The 20054-nt window shown below is 40.5% G+C and overlaps 1 protein-coding gene across 4 annotated transcripts in view; it reads left to right on the top strand.

The window, feature by feature from the left end:
* PRPF18 (pre-mRNA processing factor 18) overlaps positions 1–20054 on the top strand; it is a 108855-nt gene that overhangs the window by 17375 nt on the left and 71426 nt on the right. For all 4 annotated transcript variants that reach the window (XM_062210868.1, XM_062210865.1, XM_062210867.1 and 1 more), the window contains exons 3-8: positions 3663–3767; positions 5440–5553; positions 14900–15046; positions 17005–17073; positions 18957–19097; positions 19227–19298. In XM_062210868.1, the coding sequence (XP_062066852.1) occupies positions 3663–3767; positions 5440–5553; positions 14900–15046; positions 17005–17073; positions 18957–19097; positions 19227–19298 (648 nt within the window). The remainder of the gene's footprint in view (positions 1–3662; positions 3768–5439; positions 5554–14899; positions 15047–17004; positions 17074–18956; positions 19098–19226; positions 19299–20054) is intronic.

The following is a 20054-nucleotide window of genomic DNA, read 5'->3' as shown; positions in this document are numbered from 1 at the left end:
AAAATGAGTGTCTTTTGGAAGCAGGACTGAAAATATCTTTGAAATTACATAGTTGATAACAATAGGTTTTTTTTATTGGGAGGGGTTAAAGGTTATGAAGTGAAGTTATTTAAATGATTTTAAAAGAATAATTTTTAACTCAAAGTTGAGAAGTTCTTTTGAAATACTTTCGTCAAATCATAAATTTGAAATCAACCTTTCACTTGTGAAACATCAAAGCAGAGTAATACTCTTGTGCATGTAATGGGGGAAAGTTCTGGAAATTAATTTATGTGATATAGCATTTCTAGAAGGAAGCATGAGGAATGCAACTGGTATGTATATGCATTCGGTTTTATTTTTTAGTGTTGGGGGAGGGTGAGTATTAAAGAAAAACGTTAAATTCTGGGTAGGTTTTTAAAAGGAGAAAATCTGTTTGAATTTTGATAATTTTCTGTTAAGATACTGATTTCTTATACTCTGGTTTAGGAAATTAGCATGTTTTATGTAAATAACCATATTCATAAGGAAGGGTTATCTTTTTTGTTGTTGTTTTTTGTTTTTTGCTTGCCCAGCATTGTTTAATTCAGTTTTGATATGGAATAATAATCACTTTACCATAGGTTTAGTCTACTAACATTGCATTCCTAGATCCTTTTAAACTTTTTGATAAGGTGGGAAAATAGTTCAGTCTGGTGGCAGTTTTGCATTGTGTAGTGTTTCAGTGATAACAGAAGTGCTGTTTTGCTTATGTAGAGGAAGGCACTGAAGCAGAAAAGATATTGCTTGTAACTCTTGAGTCCAGCTGACAGCAGCTTAGATCTTTTCTACAGAGCCACTCTAACCGCTGTTAGGACGAAGTTTTTGTGGACATAACTGTCTCTGCTTAAAAAGGAAGCACAGGTTTTCCTTCCTCCCCTTCCCTCCCCTTCCTCCTTTCCTCCCTCTCTCCCTCCCTCCCTCCCTTTCCCCCTTCCTCCCCTCCCTTTCCTTTTGCCCGTCCATCCATCCATCCATCCGTCCTTTTAAAAATTTATTTGAAAGGCAGAGTGATATATAGAGAGAAAATTGATCCTCACCCACTGGTTCATTCCCCAAATGACCACAGTAGTCTAAGCTGGGTCAGGCTGCAACCAGGAGCCATGAAGTCCTTCTAGCTCTCCCACATGGGTGACAGAGGAATTCTGGCCAACTTTTGCTGCTTTCCCAGGCACATTAGCTGGGAGCTGGATCAGAAGTGGAGCAGCCAGAACTCAAACTAGCACCCATATGGGATGGTGGCTTTACCCTCTATACCATAATGCTGGCCACAGGTTTTACCTTACATATGTGTTTTAATATTTCCTTCTTATTTTTTTAAATTAATTAATTATTTATTTTTTTATTTGGCAGAGTTAGACAGTGAGAGAAGGAGATAGAGAGAAAAGTCTTCCTTTTGTTGGTTCACCCCCTAAATGGCCGCTACGGCCAGAGCTACGCTGATCTGAAGCCAGGAGCCAGGTGCTTCTTCCTGGCCTCCCATGCGAGTGCATGGGCCCAAGCACTTGGGCCATCCTCCACTGCCCTCCCCGGCCACAGCAGAGAGCTAGACTGGAAGAGGAGCAACCTGGACTAGAACCCGGCACCCATATGGGATGCCTGTGCCGCAGGTGGAGGATTAACCTAGTGAGCCACGGCACTGGCCCCTAATATTTCCTTCTCAGTAGTAATGACACTGTAGTGTACATTACCCCTTTATAGAAATTAGGTACCATTTTTAAGGTTTGATGCTGATTTGCCCTGTGATAATATAATAAAAAGTTTAGTTTATTTTCAATATCCTTTAGTTATGATAAATATAATCTTTAGCCATAAACTATAGATCAGTACTTATATAATTTTCACCATATAATTGTTCTTAATTGGATGTGAGTTTCTTAATGTTGTTTTTTTTTTTAATGTTCTTTTGATTTTATTCCTACTTTTGGCTTTAGGTTTGTCTTGTGTTGAGATGAGAAAACTGCTTTTTTTTTTAAAGATTTATTTATTTATTTGAAAGGCAGAGTTAAAAAGAGAGGGAGAGACAGAGAGATGTTCCATCTGCTGGTTCACTCCTCAAATGGGGTTGGGCCAGGCCAGTGCCAGGAGTTAGGAGCTTCTTCCAGGTCTTCCACATGGGTTAGAGACCCAGATACTTGGGCCATCTACAGCTGCCTCCCCAGTTACATTAGTGGGGTGTTGGATCAGAAGTGTAGCAGCTAGGACTCAAACCAGTGCCCATATGGGATGCTGGCACTGTAGGTGATGGCCTAACCTGCTGTACCACAGCACCAGCCCCTGTTTGTTTCTTTACAGACCACAAAATGGGACTTACAAATCACTAAAGTCAGTTTGGCTGAACTGTGACATAGGTAGCAGATTTGAGAAAATACATGAAGAGATTTTTTTCCCTGCATATTCATAGGAGTATGAGTGTCCATTTTTCCTTGTATGGCATGTATGGAGAGGTTTTGTTTTTCATTTTCTTCTCTTTTTTTAGAATTTATTTGAGAGGTAGAGGTTGAGAGAGAGAGAAAGGTCTTCATTGCACTAGTTCGCTACCCAAATGACAATAATGCTGGGAGTTGAGCCTATCCAAAGCCAGGAGCCAGGAGCTGCTTCTGAGTCTCCCACTTGGGTGCCAGGGACTAAGCACTTGGGCCATCTTCCACTGCTTCCCCAGACCACAGTAGTGGTCTAGCAGAGAGCTAGATCAGAAGAGGAGCAGCCAGGACACGAACTGGAGCCCAAGTGGGATGCTGGCACCGCAGGGGGAGGTTTAGCCTACTATACCACAGCACTGGCCCCATTATTATAATTTTTTTTTCCAAAATTCAACTCAGTTTGTGGGTCAGTTGTGTAGAGCATTGAGAATTTTCTGTGCGTCCAACAGTGACTTCTGTGTGTTTGGAATAATACCTTTCAAAAAGCAGCATAAGAAGCTATGCTTGAAGCTTCACAGATTTCTACTACAAAGAAGAAAGCTGTTCTTTAGAAGTCTTCCTTTTAAAGCCATCCAGTAATCAAATAACCTTTTAAGAGGAGAAACAAATTGATTTTTATTTGTTTTTAAAGATGTATTTATTGATTTATATGGAAAGCAGAATGACAGAGACAGAGAGATATCTTCCATCTGCTGAATCACTCTCCAAATGGCCCCAACAGCACTGGCTGGCTGAGGCCAAAGTCATGAGCCAGCAACTCCATCTGGTTTCCTCCATGTGAGTGGCAGAAGCTCAAGTACTTAAACCATCATTTGCCCTCTCTCGGGCACAAGAGCAGGAAGCTGGATCAGAATCGAGGATTGAAACTGGCACTCTTGACATCTCATTAAACCACAACTCCTGCCCCAACTTGATTGTTTTTAAGAAAAAAGTATAATTCTTTAGAATCTGGGGAGAAAGTGAATGCAAATGATAGTGCTAATAAGTTTTGATTTTGTATTCTGTTACAGTCACTCTTTTATAGTGAGAATGCTGTGTCCTTTGTGCATGCTTTCTACCTGTGATGTCCCTGAAATGGATGTGCCATCAGCATGTAAACTTACTATGCGCTCTGTACTCAGAGGAACGTTAGATAATAGACAATAGATATAAGATAATAGAATGACAGATATCAACTGTATTATAATAGCTGAATTTCATTTCTTTTGGCTACTAATACAGATACAGCCGAAGGAGGAGGACCAGAAACCATTAACTTCGTCAAATCCAGTATTAGAACTTGAGCTGGCAGAAGAAAAATTACCAATGACTCTTTCTAGGCAAGAGGTAAGTTTAAATACAGATGTTTCAGGAAAAAAAGAAATCTCCACGGTGCTTGTGTTTATTTCCATTTCTTTCCAGTAAGTTAGATGCTGTTATGTCTGGTTTCGGGTGACTTCCTGCCCTAACAAAGACTTTGCAGTTAGCTAGTTTTCTTTATGAGGTTCTAAATTAATCTCTGCTTCTTTTCTTGGTAGCATTGTGTTGCTTTTTTAGAGGATATCCTCCTAAACTTTCTTTTAAAAAATGTAGATTCTCAAAATGAAATGCAGAAACTAGTAGAACATGAAATTGTGATCGTGAAAAGAAATCAAAATGAAATGAAGAATTCAGTAGATCAAATGACAAACACATTAGAGAGCCTTAAAAACAGAGTCAGTGAAGCAGAAAAGAGAATATCAGACTTAGAAGACAGAGCACAGGAAAGTATACAGTCAAACCAAAGAAAAGAAGAAGAAATTAGAAATCTAAAAAATATTGTTGGGAATCTACAGGATACTATTAAAAAATCCAAATTCAAGTTCCAGGAGTTCCTGAAGGCATGGAGAGACAGAAAGGATTAGAAGGCCTTTTTAGTGAGATACTAGCAGAGAACTTCCCAGGTCTGGAGAAGGACAGAGACATCCTAGTACTAGTATGGGAAGCTCATAGAACCCCTAGTAAACATGACCAAAAGAGATCGTTACCACAACATGTTGTAATCAAACTCACCACAGTGAAACATAAAGAAAAGATTCTAAAATGTGCAAGAGAGAAACATCAGATTACTCTCAGAGGATCTCCAATTAGACTCACAGCAGACTTCTCATCAGAAACCCTACAGGCTAGGAGGGAATGGCAAGATATAGCCCAAGTACTAAGAGAGAAAAACTGCCAGCCCAGAATATTATATCCTGCAAAGCTCTCATTTGTGAATGAAGGTGAAATAAAGACCTTTCATAGCAAACAGAAATTGAAATAATTTGTTGCCACTCATCTAGCCCTGCAAAAAATGCTGTGCTGATCTGAAGCCAGGAGCCAGGAACTTCTTCCGGATCTCCTACATGGGTGCAGGGGCCATCTTCCACTACTTTCCCAGGCCATAGCAGAGAGTTGGATCAGAAGTGGAGTAACCAGGTCTCAAACAGGCGCCCTTATGAGATGCTGGCACTTCAGGCCAGGGCATTAACCGGCTGCGCCACAGCACCAGCCCATGTCTTCTGTTATTTTATGAGAAGCAAAAGTGTATTCCTTTCCTTAGATTCTTACCAAACAAAAAAAAAAAAGAGAGAGAGAGAGAGAGTGTGTGTGTGTGTGTGCACGCGCGCGTGTCTTAAAAAGGATGATTTGTATAGGGCTTGCTTTAGATTTGAATTGTAGATTTACAGATCCAACCACTTTCTGGAAGCTATTTGTTAATAAAATTTATAGCAGTGACATTTGAGTTGAAATAGAATTTTAACCAAAGGACTGGATTATTCTCTTTTATTCACAGATATCTTTCTTTAGTATAATTTAATTGATTAAAATATTGGAGAGGTTATATATTTCACTCAGAAACATGTGTTTGGATAATTAAATTATCTTTATTAAGTCCAGATTTTATTTTAAGGTGAAATATTCAGATTGTTATGAAATGTTTAGTTTTTTCATCATCCAAAAGCTAAATAATTTACTTGGCATTTGTTTCTCTTTATAGGTTATCAGAAGATTGCGAGAAAGAGGAGAACCAATTAGACTTTTTGGAGAAACTGATTATGATGCTTTTCAGCGTTTAAGGAAAATAGAGATCCTCACACCTGAAGTTAACAAGGTAAAATTCAGATCAAGCTAGAAAAACTCCACTGTACCACACAAACTAGAATAGTATGGAGCTTGCCTAATTATTACAAACAAAAATGGAAATATACAGTTGGCCTATTACTGCTGCTGAAGGCATATTTTCTTTGGTCTTAGAAAGTTATATTTTAAGCATACATTTTGACAAATATGTACAAACATACAACCACCACCCATTAGACACAGAACATTTTCATTGCCCCTTCTCAGCCACTTCCCACATGCTTCCCCCTCCACTCCTGGACAACCAGCTTTTTGGACTATCCGCAGAGGTTAATTTTGTTTGTTCCAGTATTTCATGTGCGTAGACTCAGAATGCATATCTGGCTTCTGTGGCTCAACATAACATTTTTTAGATTCAAGCATGCTGTAGATATCACTGGTTTGCTTGTCATTGCCTAGTGATACTCAATTGTGAACTTTTTTTTTTTTTTTTCAGCTTTGGTCTACTATGAATAAAATTGCTATGAACGTAGTTACTGAAATCTTTTTTCATCAACCAATGTTACTTTTTTTGGGTAAATACTTAGAGATGGCATTGCTGAAAAACAAATGTAGACATATACTTTACATTAGAAGAAGTGACAAATATTTCTAAGTATCATTCTTTTTTCTTTCTTTTTTTTTAATGTATGACAATTTATTTTTTTTCATAAATACAATTTTAGGAATATAGTGATTCTTCCCATCTTACCTGCCTTCCCACGCATACTCCCACAACTCTTCCTCCTCCCTCTCCTATTCCCATTCTTATTTTTTGCTAAGATCTGTTGTCAATTAACTTCATACACATACGATTGACTTTGTACTAAGTAAACAGTTCCACAAATTATATGAAACAAAAAACAACCTGTTCCTCAACAGTTGAGACAAGGGCTTTTCTAAGTCATTGATTCTCAAAGTGTTAATTTGACTTCTGTAGATTACCTTTTAGATGCTCTGTTACCACAGATTAGGGAGAATATACTGTGTTTGTCCTTTTGTGACTGGATTATTTCACTAAGTGTGATGTTTTCCAGTTTCGTCCATTTTTTTGCAAATGATAGGATTTCATTTTTTTGTTTTACATCTATGTAGTATTCTATGGTGTACATATCCCATAATTTCTTTATCTAGTCTTCAGTTGATGGGCATTTGGGTTGATTCCATATCTTAAATATTATGAATTGAGCTGCAATAAACATGAGAGTACAGCTAACTTTTTCATATGCTGATTTCATTTCCAAAAAACAGGTTTTCATTATGCTGGTCTTTTTTGTATTGTTATTTTGGTTTCAATGTTGTTTATTCTCTAATTTTAATTATTTCTTTTCTCTTACTAGTTTTGGGTTTGGTTTGCTGTTGTTTTTCTAGGTCCTTGAGATGCAGTGTTAGCTCATTTATTTCTTGCCTTTCCAATTTGTTGATGTAGGCATCAGTTGCTATAAACTTTCCTCTTAACACTGCTTTTGCTGTATCCCGTAAGTTTTTTTTTTTTTTTAAGATTTATTTTATTTATTTGAAAGAGTTACAGAGAGAGAGGTCTTCCATCCGCTGGTTCACTCCCCAGATGGCCGCAATGGCCGGAGCTGCACCGATCCGAAGCCGGGAGCCAGGAGCTTCTGGGTCTCCCACATGGGTGCAGGGGCCCAAGGACTTGGGCCATCTTCTACTGCTATCCCAGGCCATAGCAGAGAGCTGGATTGGAAGAGGAGCAGCCCAGACTGGAACCGGTACCCATATGGTATGCCAGTGCTGCAGGCAGAGGATTAACTCACTGTGCCACGGTGCTTGCCCCATAAGTTTTTTTTTTTTTTTTTTTTTTTTGATAGGCAGAGTGGATAGTGAGAGAGAGACAGAGAACGGTCTTCCTTTTTGCCATTGGTTCACCCTCCAATGGCCGCTGCAACCGGCGCATCGTGCTGATCCGAAGCCAGGAGCCAGGTGCTTCTCCTGGTCTCCTGTGCAGGTACAGGGCCCAAGTACTTGGGCCATCCTCCACTGCCTTCCCGGGCCATAGCAGAGAGCTGGCCTGGAAGAGGGGCAACCGGGACAGAATCTGGTGCCCCGATCAGGACTAGAACCCGGTGTGCTGGCGCCGTAAGGCAGAGGATTAGCCTGTTGAGCCATGGCGCCGGCCGCCCCATAAGTTTTGATATGTTGTATTATCTTCCTCATTTGCTTCCAAATTTTTTATTTCTCTTGTAATTTCTTCAGTGACCCACTGTTCATTCAGGAGCATATTGTTCAGTCTCCATGTATTTACATATGTTCTAGAGATTCTCGAGTTGTTGAGTTTCAGCTTTATTCCTTTGTGGTCAGAGAAGATGCAAGGTATGATTTTGATTCTTTTGAATTTGCTGAGACTTGCTTTATGGCCTAGCGTGTGGTCTATCCTAGAGCAAGTTCAATGCTTTGGTGAAAAGAATGTGCATTCTGTATCTGTAGGATGAAAAATTCTGTAGATATGTTAGGCCCATTTGGTCTATAGTGTTGATTAACTCTGTTGTTACCTTGCTGATTTTCTCTGTGGTTGATTTGTCCATTCCTGAAAGTGGGTTATTGAAGTCCCTGATTACTATTGTATTTGATTTTTTTTTTCTCTTTAGATCCCTTAACATTTCTTTTAAATAGCCAGGTGCCCTGTAATTAGGTGCATATACATTTATAATAGTTACATCTTCCTGTTGAAATGATCCCTTAATCATTACATAGTGCCCTTCTTTGCCTTTCTTAACAGTTTTTGTGTTAAAGTGTATTTGGTCCTGATATTAGGATGGCTACGCCAGCTCTGTTTTGGTTTCTGTTTGCACGGAATATCTTTTTCCATCCTTTTACTTTCAACATGCATGTTTATTTGTTGCTGAAACATGTTTCTTGTAGACAGCAAATAGATGTTTGTTTTTTTTTCCAATCCATTCAGCTAGTCTTAACTGGAGAGTTGAGGCCATTTATATTCAAGGTGACCATTGATAAGTAATGACTTTTTCCCTACCATTTTTCCATAAATATTCCTGTTGTTTACTTTGGATTTCCTTTGTGCTTTTATTGGGAGATTTTCTGCCTTCACCTTCTTTTGTAGTGATTAACATCTTTCTATGTGTCTGTCTGTAGCATATCCTTAAGCATCCTTTATAAGGCTGGATGAGAGGTGACAGATTCTTTGAATTTCTGTTATGGAAGGTCTTTAGTTTACCTTCATTCATAAATGAGAGCTTTGCTGAGTACAGTATTTTGGGTTGATAATTTTTTTCTCTTAAGACTTGGAATGTAGCTTGCCATTCTCTCCTCGTCTGTAGGTTTGGTTTTTTTTTTTTTTTTTTTTTTTTTTGACAGAGAGACAGAGAGAAAGGTCTCCCTTTCTGTTGGTTCACCCCCAAAATGGCTGCTGCTATGGCTGGAGCTACACTGATCTGAAGCCAGGAGCCAGGTGCTTCCTCCTGTTCTCCCTTGTGAGTGCAGGGCCCAAGCACTTGGGCCATCCTCCACTGCCTTCCCGGGCCACAGCAGAGAGCTGGACTGGAAGAGGAGCAACCAGAACTAGAACCTGGCACCCATATGGGATGTTGGCACCACAGGCAGAGGATCAACCAAGTGAGCCATGGCACCAGTCCCTAGCCTCTAGGGTTTCTGATGAGAAGTCCGCTGGGGGGCTAATTGGAGATCCTCAACGTAATCTGGTGTTTCTCTTGTGCATGTTTTAGAATCTTTTCTTTATGTTTTACTGTGGATATTGTGACTAACAGTGTGTTGTGGTGAAGATCTTTTCTGAACATGTCTATGTGCTTCCTGTACTTGGATGTCCCTTTTTTTCTCCAAATTAGGGAACATTTCTGTAGTTATTTCACTATAAAGGCCTTCTAATCCATTCTCTTTCCACACCTTCAGGAACTCCCAAGAACCCTATGTTCTGATGTTTGATAGTATCCCATAAATCTCCAACATGGTTTTCTAATTTTCTCATTTCTTTTTTTTCATGTGACTATAAAATTTCCAGAGATTTGTCTTCTCAGATACTCTTTCTTCTGCCTCATCGAGGCTATTCTTAAGGCTTTCCACCTTTTTTTTAAAATTTGTTCTATTGAATTCTTCATTTATAATATTTCATTTTGATTTCTCTTTAAAATCTTAACTTCATGGGAAAATTTTTCATTCATGTCATGTATGGATTTCTTTATTTCATGAGTTTGTATCTGATTACTTCTAAGTAAGCCTACGATCAGTTCTTTGAATTCTGTTTCTGGTATTTCGTCAGTCTCTCCATCCTAACATTTTAATATTGAAATGTGTTCTTTTGGGGTGTCATGTTTTCTTCCTTGTTTCTTGAATTGATGTGTTTTATTAGGTATTTGTGGTGATACTTTTTTTTTTTTTTAATTAGGGGGTGTTTTTTTTTTAATTAGGTTTGTTCTGCTCTCTTGGCATATTCTCACACCCATCTCCTCTTCTCAGAGGAGACCAGTGCCTGGTTGTTAGCCCCAGTGGCTACAGTTTTCATCCGTGCTCCCACAAGAACAACACAAAGGGTCTATGCAGTCCTTCCTGTGAACACGGATCCTGCAGCAATGACCCTCACCAGGGAATCAGGGAGCCCTGAGCATGTGGAACCGCCCACAGTGATCTCCCAAAGTCCCAGCCACATCCTATGTCCTCCCACATAGACTCAATGTTTTCACAGTCCCAGCATACAAGGCTCCCACAGTTATGAGCACCCAAGCCCCCTGTGAATTCTCCCTGCCACTCAGGTGTCTCCTCTTGGTTGGTTGCTGGGCACACAGACATGAGCTAGCACAGTTGTTATGTATGTCCAAAATGGCACCCACTTTCTCATGGCTAGTTATAGGTCGCCAGTGCCAGGTGTTTGGGGAGAGAGAAACGTGCCCCGCCCCCTTTTCCTCTACGTTGGCAAGTACACTGTCCCCTCATAGGGCTCGAAGCTGGGCCCATACCAGGCTCTTCCCACAGCTTTATTGCCAGTGGCTTGGGTTGCTGCAGTCTGCTCTCACCTTACTCCAAAGCTGGTGCTGAGGCTCTCGGCTGCTGGGGTCCTGAGCTGTGCATGTCCACACCCTCCATGTAGGTCTACAGTGTGCCCCAGTTCGTATGGAGATTGCTCTGCCATTTTCTCCCTAACCGTTCCCTGAGACTGCACTCTGTCCACTTTTTTTTTTTTTTTAAGATTTTATCTATTTATTTGAGAGAGAGAGCTACAGACAGTAAGAGGGACAGAGAGAAAGGTCTTCCGTCCATTGGTTCACTCTGCAAATGGCCGCAATGGCCAGAGCTGCACCGATCTGAAGCCAGGAGCTAGGAGCTTCTTCTTGGTCTCCCATATGGGTGCAGGGGCCCAAGGACTTGGGCCATCTTCCACTGCTTTCCCAGGCCACAACAGAGAGATGGATGGAAGAGGAGCAGCCGGGACTCGGACCCGCGCCCATATGAGATGCTCAGGCGGAGGATTAACCTTCTGCGCCACAGTGCCAGCCCCTCTGTCCACTTTTTTAAAACTATCTTCCCCTAGACTGGAGCAGTAAGCTCCCTCCCTATGCTGCCATCTTGAAAAATTCCAGCATTTTGTATTAGCTATTTTAATTTCACCCATTCTCTTGTATGTCTTGTGATAGCTCATTGTCAGTTTTTTCACAATTTTCTTATAGCTAAAGAGGAGGAGCATTTTTATATATACCTTTTCATAGACTTTGGTTGCACAATGTCTGTTTTATTTTTTAACTAGATAGTTTTTCTTTTAATGAATTTAGGAGTTCTTTATGTATACTGGATTTAAGTTCTTAGATATACTGGTATGTTTTGTTGACTATGTCTCCTATTCTGTGGCTTTTTTTTTTTTTTTTTTTTTTTTGACAGGCAGAGTGGACAGTGAGAGAGAGAGAGAGAGAGAAAGGTCTTCCTTTTTGCTGTTGGTTCACCCTCCAGTGGCCGCCGCGGCCGGTGCGCTGTGGCCAGCGCACCTCGCCGATCCGAAGGCAGGAGCCAGGTACTTATCCTGGTCTCCCATGGGGTGCAGGGCCCAAGCACTTGGGCCATCTTCCACTGCACTGCCAGGCCATAGCAGAGAGCTGGCCTGGAAGAGGGGCAACCAGGACAGAATCCGGTGCCCCGACCAGGACTAGAACCTGGTGTGCTGGCGCCGCTAGGCGGAGGATTAGCCTGTTGAGCCATGGCGCCGGCCATTCTGTGGCTTTATTTGTTCTCTTATTGGAATATTTCGCTCAGCAGAAGTTTCAAATTTTGATGAAGTCCAATTTATTACTTTTTCCTTTTATAGTTCTTTTTGTGTTTTGTTCTACCAAGCTTCGCCCCAAAGTCCCAAAGAGATATTTCGTTTTCTTGTAGAAACTTAATGATCTTCATTGTTAGTACTAAAGCCTCTGATCTTGTTTTACCTGGTGAGCATATGACCTATCCAGCGGCTCTTGAAAAGAGTTTTTTTTTGATTTTGCAAATCTGTAAATATTGATTACAGCAGTGTTCAGATCTTCTCTGGCCTTAACTTTTTATCTACTTTATCAGTTATTGAGAAACAGATGTGATTATCTATGGCCTGTAATAGGCCATTCAAAACTTAGTAATATAAAATAATCATTGTGAAATGTTTTTTGCTTATCTGTGACTATAATAAATTGCTCTGAAATCTGGTAACTTCAGACAGTTTATTATGATCTCTCACAGTTCTGTGGTTCGATGGAACTAAACTGGGCAGTTTCTTGCTTGGGGTCTCTCATGTGATTGCAGTCAGTAGAAGGCAGTGACTGAAGGGCCCTCTGGACGGGTCTTCCAAGATGGTCCCTTCTGTGCCTTCTGTGCCTGGCATCTCTGTTGGAGCATTTGGCCAGGCACTGCTCTTCTTTCCACGTGCTCTGTTTTCTGCTGTCAGTAGTTGATGCTAAGCTACTTTTCTGCCTCCCTTCTCTGCATTCCCTTCTGGCCCCACGGTGGTAACAGCTGCCTGAATGCTTTCAGACTCTGGGCCAATGATAATCATTTTGCCTATGCACGCTGTGTTTGTCTTATGTGCCTTCAATGAAGTTGTGTCCTTATCCTTCAGATATAATTCAAAGATTCTTGTGAATCTGTCCTAGGTTCCAGTCAGAATCTGTGGTGTCCTTCTCCATGTTTCTTCCTTGTTAGCAAGGACTGTTTGGTTTGCACACAGAGGTTTTGAGATTGGAGCACAGAAACAAAAGATCTGGCTTCTATTCCTGAAATGTAATATGAATTTATAGCATGTGACCATTGGCAAGTGTTTTAATCTTGAGCCTTGGAATACTCATTTTTTTGGTTGTCATTGTTGGTTTTTAATAGTTTTTTAAATAGATTTATTTATTTGAGAGGTGGAGTTACAGAGAGACAGAGAAAAAGGTTTTATATCTACTGGTTCAGTCCCCAAGTGGCTGCCACAGCTGGAGCTGAGCTCTAAAGCTGGGAGCCTGGAGCTTCTTCTTTGTCTCTATCAAATGGGTGCTAGGGCCCAAGCACTTGGGCCATCTTCTGCTACTTTCTCAGGCAATAACTGAGAGCTGAATTGGAAGAGGAGCAGCTGGGACTCGAACCAGCGCCCATATGGGATGCTGGCGCGGCAGGTAGAGACTTAGCCTACTAGCCACAGCACTGGGCTGTGGAATTATCATTTGGATGATAAAGGCAGTATTATCTGCCTCACTGGGATGTTGTGAGAAATAAGTGAGATAACCTTTGGGAACACCTGACATTATACTTTATATATAGCAGGTACTCAGACAATGTTTGGCAAGTTAAAATTGTTTCGAGTTGACAGTTTCTGTTCTGTGTTTGTTAAAAGACTGCATTTTTATTAGAGGACCAGATGCTTCTAATAAGAGTTTACAGAGTTGAATGCTTACTATACTTGAACAGGTATTCAAAATGTACAATGCATTTATTCTTTTAAATTACTTGATATTTATAAGACTTTTGGAAAAGTCTTAGCACATAGTAACTGACATGTAAAATTAAAAAAATAATCCTCATGACAGTGGTATTATTCCCATTTTACAGGTTAGCAGTTGCAGTATACAGGGCTTAAACCAGTAATCTGTTTAAGAGCTAGTAAGTGGCAAGGGTTTGGGCCCAGGTAGCCTTTCTTCTCAGCCACTGCACTGAACTCCTTTCACAGCCATGGTTCTGTAGCTCTTAAACCTTAGAACTGACTTCCATTCTTTTTTTTTTTTTTTTAATGGTCAAAATGGGCGTACATTAATATGTGAAAGTTGTTTGTTTATTACTACATAGTTGGGACCCCTGGAATGTAGATGAGATACCAGCCTTGGGGAGTTCAGAGTAATTAAAATGAGGTTTTAAGGTAGTTGGGGGAATGGGTTGGGAACTCTAATGGAGACCTAGTTTCTCAGCATCCTGTGGGTATTTAGCCTGGCAGTTAAGACATGTGTGTCCCACACAGGAGTACCAGGGTTTGATACTTAGCTCATGCTTCAGACTCTAGCTTGCTTCTTTTTTTTTTTTTCTTAAAGATTTATGTATTTATTTGAAAGTCAGAGTTACACACAGAAGGAGAGGCGGGAGGTGGGGCGGGGAGAGAGAGAGGTGTCTTCCATCTGCTGGTTCACTCCCCAGTTGGCCACAGGATCCAGGAGGTTCTTCTGGGTCTCCCACACAGGTGCAGGAGCCCAAGGACTTTGGCCATCTTCCACTGCTTTCCCAGGCCATAGCAGAGAGCGGGATCAGATGTGGAACAGCTGAGACTCGAACTGGCGCCCATATGGGATGCCAGCACTGTAGGCGGCAGCTTTACCCACTATGCCACAGTGCTGGCTCTAACTTGCTTCTATTGCAGACCCTGAGAGGCAGTGATGGTGGCTCAAGTGATTGGGTTCCTGCCACCCACAGGTGAGACATGGTTTGAGTTCCCAGCTCTAGTATCAGCCCCTAGCCTACCCTGGCCCAGAATGGGGTTGTTGCTAGTATTAGGGGAGGGAACCAGCTGATGAGAGCTTGCTGTCTGTTTCTCTGCCTCTCAAATAAATATATATTTTTTAAAAAAACGAAAACTTTAAAAAAAGCTACAACATTTATGCAAATTCTTAAAATGTGTTGGATTTGTCATGTCTGTTGTGCTATTGTGTATGGATTCTTTTCATTTAAACATGTAGACAAAAATTAGCTTTGGACAGTGATGTTGATGGTAGTATTAGAGTATAATGAATCAGTATTTTACTTGAATCCCTGGTTTTGTTAAGCTCTTAATTCCCTGTGAAGAAAAAAAACAGATTGCACTTACTAGTGAAAAGTCAAAGGTGAGACCTCATATTTCATAATATGTGAACTTCCTTTTTCACCTTTCTTAGGGCTTGAGGAATGATCTGAAAGCAGCTTTAGATAAGATTGATCAGCAGTACCTCAACGAAATTGTGGGAGGTCAGGAACCTGGAGAGGAAGACACACAGAATGACTTGAAAGTTCACGAAGAAAACACCACAATTGAAGAGTTAGAGGTAATCCGTGTACCCAACTCGGACATTCCTCACTCCTTTTTCCTCTGGCGCAGATGGCTGAATTTATGAGTTTTCCCTGCAGGGCACACCATTCTCTGTGGGCAGTGCAAAGGCCCTTCTGTTATTTCATACTTTTATTTATTTATTACCCTCTCTCATTCTCTACTAATGTTTTCTTCTTCCTGTGTTTCTTCATACTAGTATGTTTGATGACCATTTTATTTGGTGGCATTCTCAACAAGCCTACAACTTTTTGATGTGCATGTATTTTTTTTTAAAGATTTATTTATTTATTTGAAAGACAGAGTTACAGAGAGGCAGAGAGAGAGAGAGGTCTTCCATCTGCTGGTTCACTCCCAAGATGGCCGCAGTGGCCGGAGCAGAGCTGATCCTAAGTCAGGTGCCAGGAGCTTCTTCCAGGTCTCCCACACAGGTGCAGGGGTCCGAGCACTTGGGCCATCTTCCACTACCTTTCCAGGCCATAGCATAGAGCTAGATTGAAAGTGGAACAGCTGGGACTGGAACTGGCACTCATATGGGATGCCAGTACTGCAGATGGCAGCTTTACCTGCTGTGCCACTGTGCTGTCCCCATGTATGTATTTTTGACTTACGAAAATAATGCACTGTGAAATTCTTTACTTTTTACTTACCTTTTTTCCTCATTGTACTATTTTTTAAGATTCATCTTGGATGCTTTATGTACATTTAATTGTTTCTTTTTAATTGCTATGTAATATTCCACACATATGTCATTAGCTGCGTTTTACTTTTTTTAATCCTATAATGATGGGCAGCTAGATTGTCCTAGCTCCCTGTTAACTCAGCTTTCTGATGTACCATTTTGTATGTAACCACAGTTGATTAAGCAGGCAGAATTGTGGAATTTATCTATGTATGTTTAGCTTATTATCTATGTACTGCCAAGTAGCTCTCTGAAATGACTCGGTCGATACCCACTCCAGCACTGTGGGAAGATACCCTTGCATCTCTGCCAACGCATGGCAATATCTTGTTTTCTAATGTTTGTACTTATGTTAAATGTGGGATGATTTATTTGATCTTAACTAAAAAAGTAATGTGGTATCATGAACACATCTAGCACATGGGAAAAAGCCATAGCGTCATTTACAGTTTTTAATAGCTGTTATTTTCTTTTTCTTAAATCAACCATGGAATTTTTTATTATTATTTTATTTGCAAGTAAGAATTACAGAGAGAGAGATCAGTCTTCCATCTGCTGGTTCACTCCCCAAATGGCCACAATGGCCAGGATTAGGCCAGGCCTATGTCAGGAGCCAGGAGCTTCATCTGGGTCTCCCACATGGGTACAAGGGCCATTGCTTTCCCAGGTGTATTAACAGGGAGCTAGATTGGAAATGGAGCAGCAGAAGGTAAATTGGCACCTATATGGGATGCCAGTACTTTGCAGATGGTGGCCTAACTTGCTGCACCACGGTGCTGGCCCTGCTTCTTTTAGTTCCTGGCTCTTGCAGTTGTAGCTGTCTTAAAGAGGGAGATCATAGTTAAGGAGGAAGTCATTTTAATCCTTTTCCTCTCCTGACACCTATTGATGATCCTTAAATTTTACTGAAAGAATTGTCATTGGCAACCAGTTGTCTTTTTTCTTAAACAACTTTTTTTTGATATATTAGCATACTATTTGATTTACCCTTTTAAAGTATATAATTCAGTAGTTTTTAGAATTTTCACAAAACGGTGTAGGCATCATCACAACCTAATTTTAGAACATTTTATTCTCCCCCAGGGATATCTCGTACCTATTAGTAGTCACTCCTTACCTACTCTGTCTTTTGATTCTTAAATTTAAATGGCAAATCAGTGTTTTTTCCCCCCCCACGTACCTGGAAACATCATGCAATATGTATAACAAAGCCGTTAGAACCCAGATGTTCTTGTTCTGTACTAATGAGAGCATCACTGTTTGTTTTTCTTCAGGCACTAGGGGAGTCTTTAGGGAAAGGCGATGATCATAAGGACATGGACATCATCACCAAATTCCTGAAGGTGTGTATCTGAGGCGAGGGCAGGGGAGGACAGTTTGGATGCTGACGATCTCCTACATCGCGGTGTTTACAGAGGAAGCATTTCTTGCACCTACACTGTGTTTATGATACTGCTGTGTACTTGGATGTAGTGACTGTTGAAAGACAATGTGTGCTTACTTTTCCATAGCACTTTAGTTCTACGAACTGTTGCCTGTTTTTGCTCTAGTTTCGGTATGGTTGCTGATTCCGTGTTTTTTTCTCGGCATTTCTCTCTTTCGTGATCTAAATAGAGTGTAGGCAAATCCCAGATTCAGTTTTAAAGTTGATTCACAAATTTGTTTATGTCTAGAACAGGAGATTGAAATGCAGAAAATACATTTTCTTTTCCTTACAATTTTTTTTTAAGATTTTATTTATTTATCTGAGAGAGTTAGAGAGAGAGAGAGAGGGAGGGAGGGAGGAAGGGAGGGAGGGAGAGAGGTCTTCCCTCTGCTGGTTCACTCCCCAGATGGCCATAATTGGCCAGACCTGGGCCGATCAGGAGCCAGGAGCTTCTGGATCTCCCAGGTACGTTTAGGGGTCCAGGGACCGGCGCTGTGGCGCAGTGGGTTAAAGCCCTGGCCTGAAGCACCAGCATCCCATATGGGCGCTGGTTCTAGTCTCGGCTGTTCCACTTCCAGTCCAGCTCTCTGCTATGGCCTGGGATAGCAGCGGAAAATGGCCCAAGTGTTTAGGCCCCTGCACCCACGTGGGAGACCTGGAAGAAGCTCCTGGCACCTGACTTAGGATCAGCTCTGCTGCAGCCATTGCGGCCATCTTGGGAGTGAACCAGCAGATGGAAGACCTCTCTCTCTGTCTCTACCTCTCTCTCTAACTTTTTCAAATAAATAAAATAAATCTTTTAAAAACAAAAAGGTTCAGGGGTTCAAGCATTTGGGACATCTTCCACTGCTTTCCTAGGCCATCAGCAGGGAGCTGGATTTTCAAATAAATAAAATAAATCTTTTATAAAAAAAAAAGGTTTAGGGGTTCAAGCATTTGGGACATCTTCCACTGCTTTCCTAGGCCATCAGCAGGGAGCTGGATTTGAAGTGGAGCAGCTGGGACTTGAACTGGCGCCCATATAGAACTGGCACTGCAGGTGGAAGCCCAGCCCACTAAGCCATAGTGTTGGCCCTCCTTTTCCTTAAAATTTAAATACAGCATAATAGTCATCATAATTGGAAAAGATGCGGAGGCTGTGGCATGGAACTTGATAGAACATGTGAACAAATATGAGCTTTCCTGTTAGAAGCATGGCCTTTCCTTATGTCCTCCTCTGCTTTCTCTGTTATCTCCCTCTGGAAAGAGTGCTTTGTATGAGGTTGAACCTATGAACACTAGCGTAGTTTTTAAGAGATTGGACTTTGTTTTATTGTTTTCCCTTTTAGTCATGTGCCTTGGTGAGAATTTTCAATTGAATTGTGGTCTCTACTGCAAAAGTAGAAAAATTCAAATACTATAACATACTTGGAATACTGATTAAATGTCACAGTGTGTGTGGTGTTATTGATGATAAATCTAGATTGGTTGAATTTTATGAGTATGTAAGAGATACAGGTAAAAATTGTTTCAATCAAATAGTTAACGGTGAGATTTGATTTTTTTTTTTTTTTTTTTTTGAGGAAATGGATTATCTTGAGCTAGGAGTAAGTTTGTAACTTGCCAAAGGCACTGTTTCAACATGACAAAATAAGCAGAAATAGTTCATTAGTTAAATATATTATTTGATGATACTTTAGCCAATCAAGACATTTACTTTAAGGATGAAAGAAGGCTACTTTTTTGTGTTAGAGAGCTTTTAAATTTACTGAACCACTGGGTGGCATTGTAGTCTAAATTTACTTATTATTCTTTCAACAGTTTCTTCTTGGAGTTTGGGCTAAAGAATTGAATGCCAGAGAAGATTATGTGAAACGCAGTGTACAGGGTAAATTGAACAGTGCTACTCAGAAACAGACCGAGTCCTATCTCAGACCACTTTTCAGAAAGCTGCGTAAAAGGGTGAGGTGTCTCAAAAATGCTTTCATTAACCGACTTTTAAAAAATTCATAGATGTAGAATAAATGCAGTCTGTTTTCTACTACACTTTGATTACATAATTATTTATGCATCTCTTTCTTTCTTTTCCAGAATCTTCCTGCTGATATTAAAGAATCAATAACAGATATTATTAAATTCATGTTGCAGAGAGAATATGTGAAGGTACATCACCATGCTCTATGCTGAAATTATTATGAACCAACCTAGGTTGTGTACATAATATATTCATTTGGGATAGGGGATTTCCACGTAGTAAACATTTAGTAAAACAACAGCAACCAGGTTTTATTTTTCTGTGTATTATAATTTTTCAGACCACAACTCTTTTCTTAGTCATTTTTGAAGTAAGTCTAAAGATTTTGGAGTGCATGAGCTGAGTATGGGCCAGGTTCATTTTGTGAATTGGTTTGAATCTGTAAGTTTGTAAATGGTTGATCATGATTTAGAACAAATTTTCCCATGGAAATAGTATTGCATAGGTTAGTTTCCCAGGCCTGCTATAAAACCACAGAACTGTTACACTGGTGATACTATGGCATTTAACCACTCTTTACCATTGTTTGTGTGGGAAAATAGTCCACGTAAGGCCTCAGAAGCATCACTGTCATTTCAGTACTGCAACAATAGCAGACCCCTTGCAGGGGAAGACTGCTCTGCCTTGCTCCAGTGTCTTTACTCCTGAATGGGCTAGTGTTAGTGTTAAGCGGAGAACATTTCAGCACAGCAATCCACAAAAAAAGCAATCTCAGTGACAGTGATATTGTTATTCTGGGACTACTGGCATTCCTGGGTAACTAAGATGATAAAGCTTTATGCTAATGAGACTCATGTAGTGATTTTACTCCCTGTAAGAGCCAGTTAGTTTTCTCAGATATCATTGTTTTGTGGTTACAAATTTCATTCTTAGTTTCTATCTGT

This window comes from Lepus europaeus, chromosome 14 (genome assembly GCF_033115175.1).
Source record: "Lepus europaeus isolate LE1 chromosome 14, mLepTim1.pri, whole genome shotgun sequence".
Taxonomy (NCBI): domain Eukaryota; kingdom Metazoa; phylum Chordata; class Mammalia; order Lagomorpha; family Leporidae; genus Lepus; species Lepus europaeus.
The sequence above is the reverse complement of the archived record's forward strand: the minus strand, read 5'-3'. Positions and strand labels throughout refer to the sequence as shown.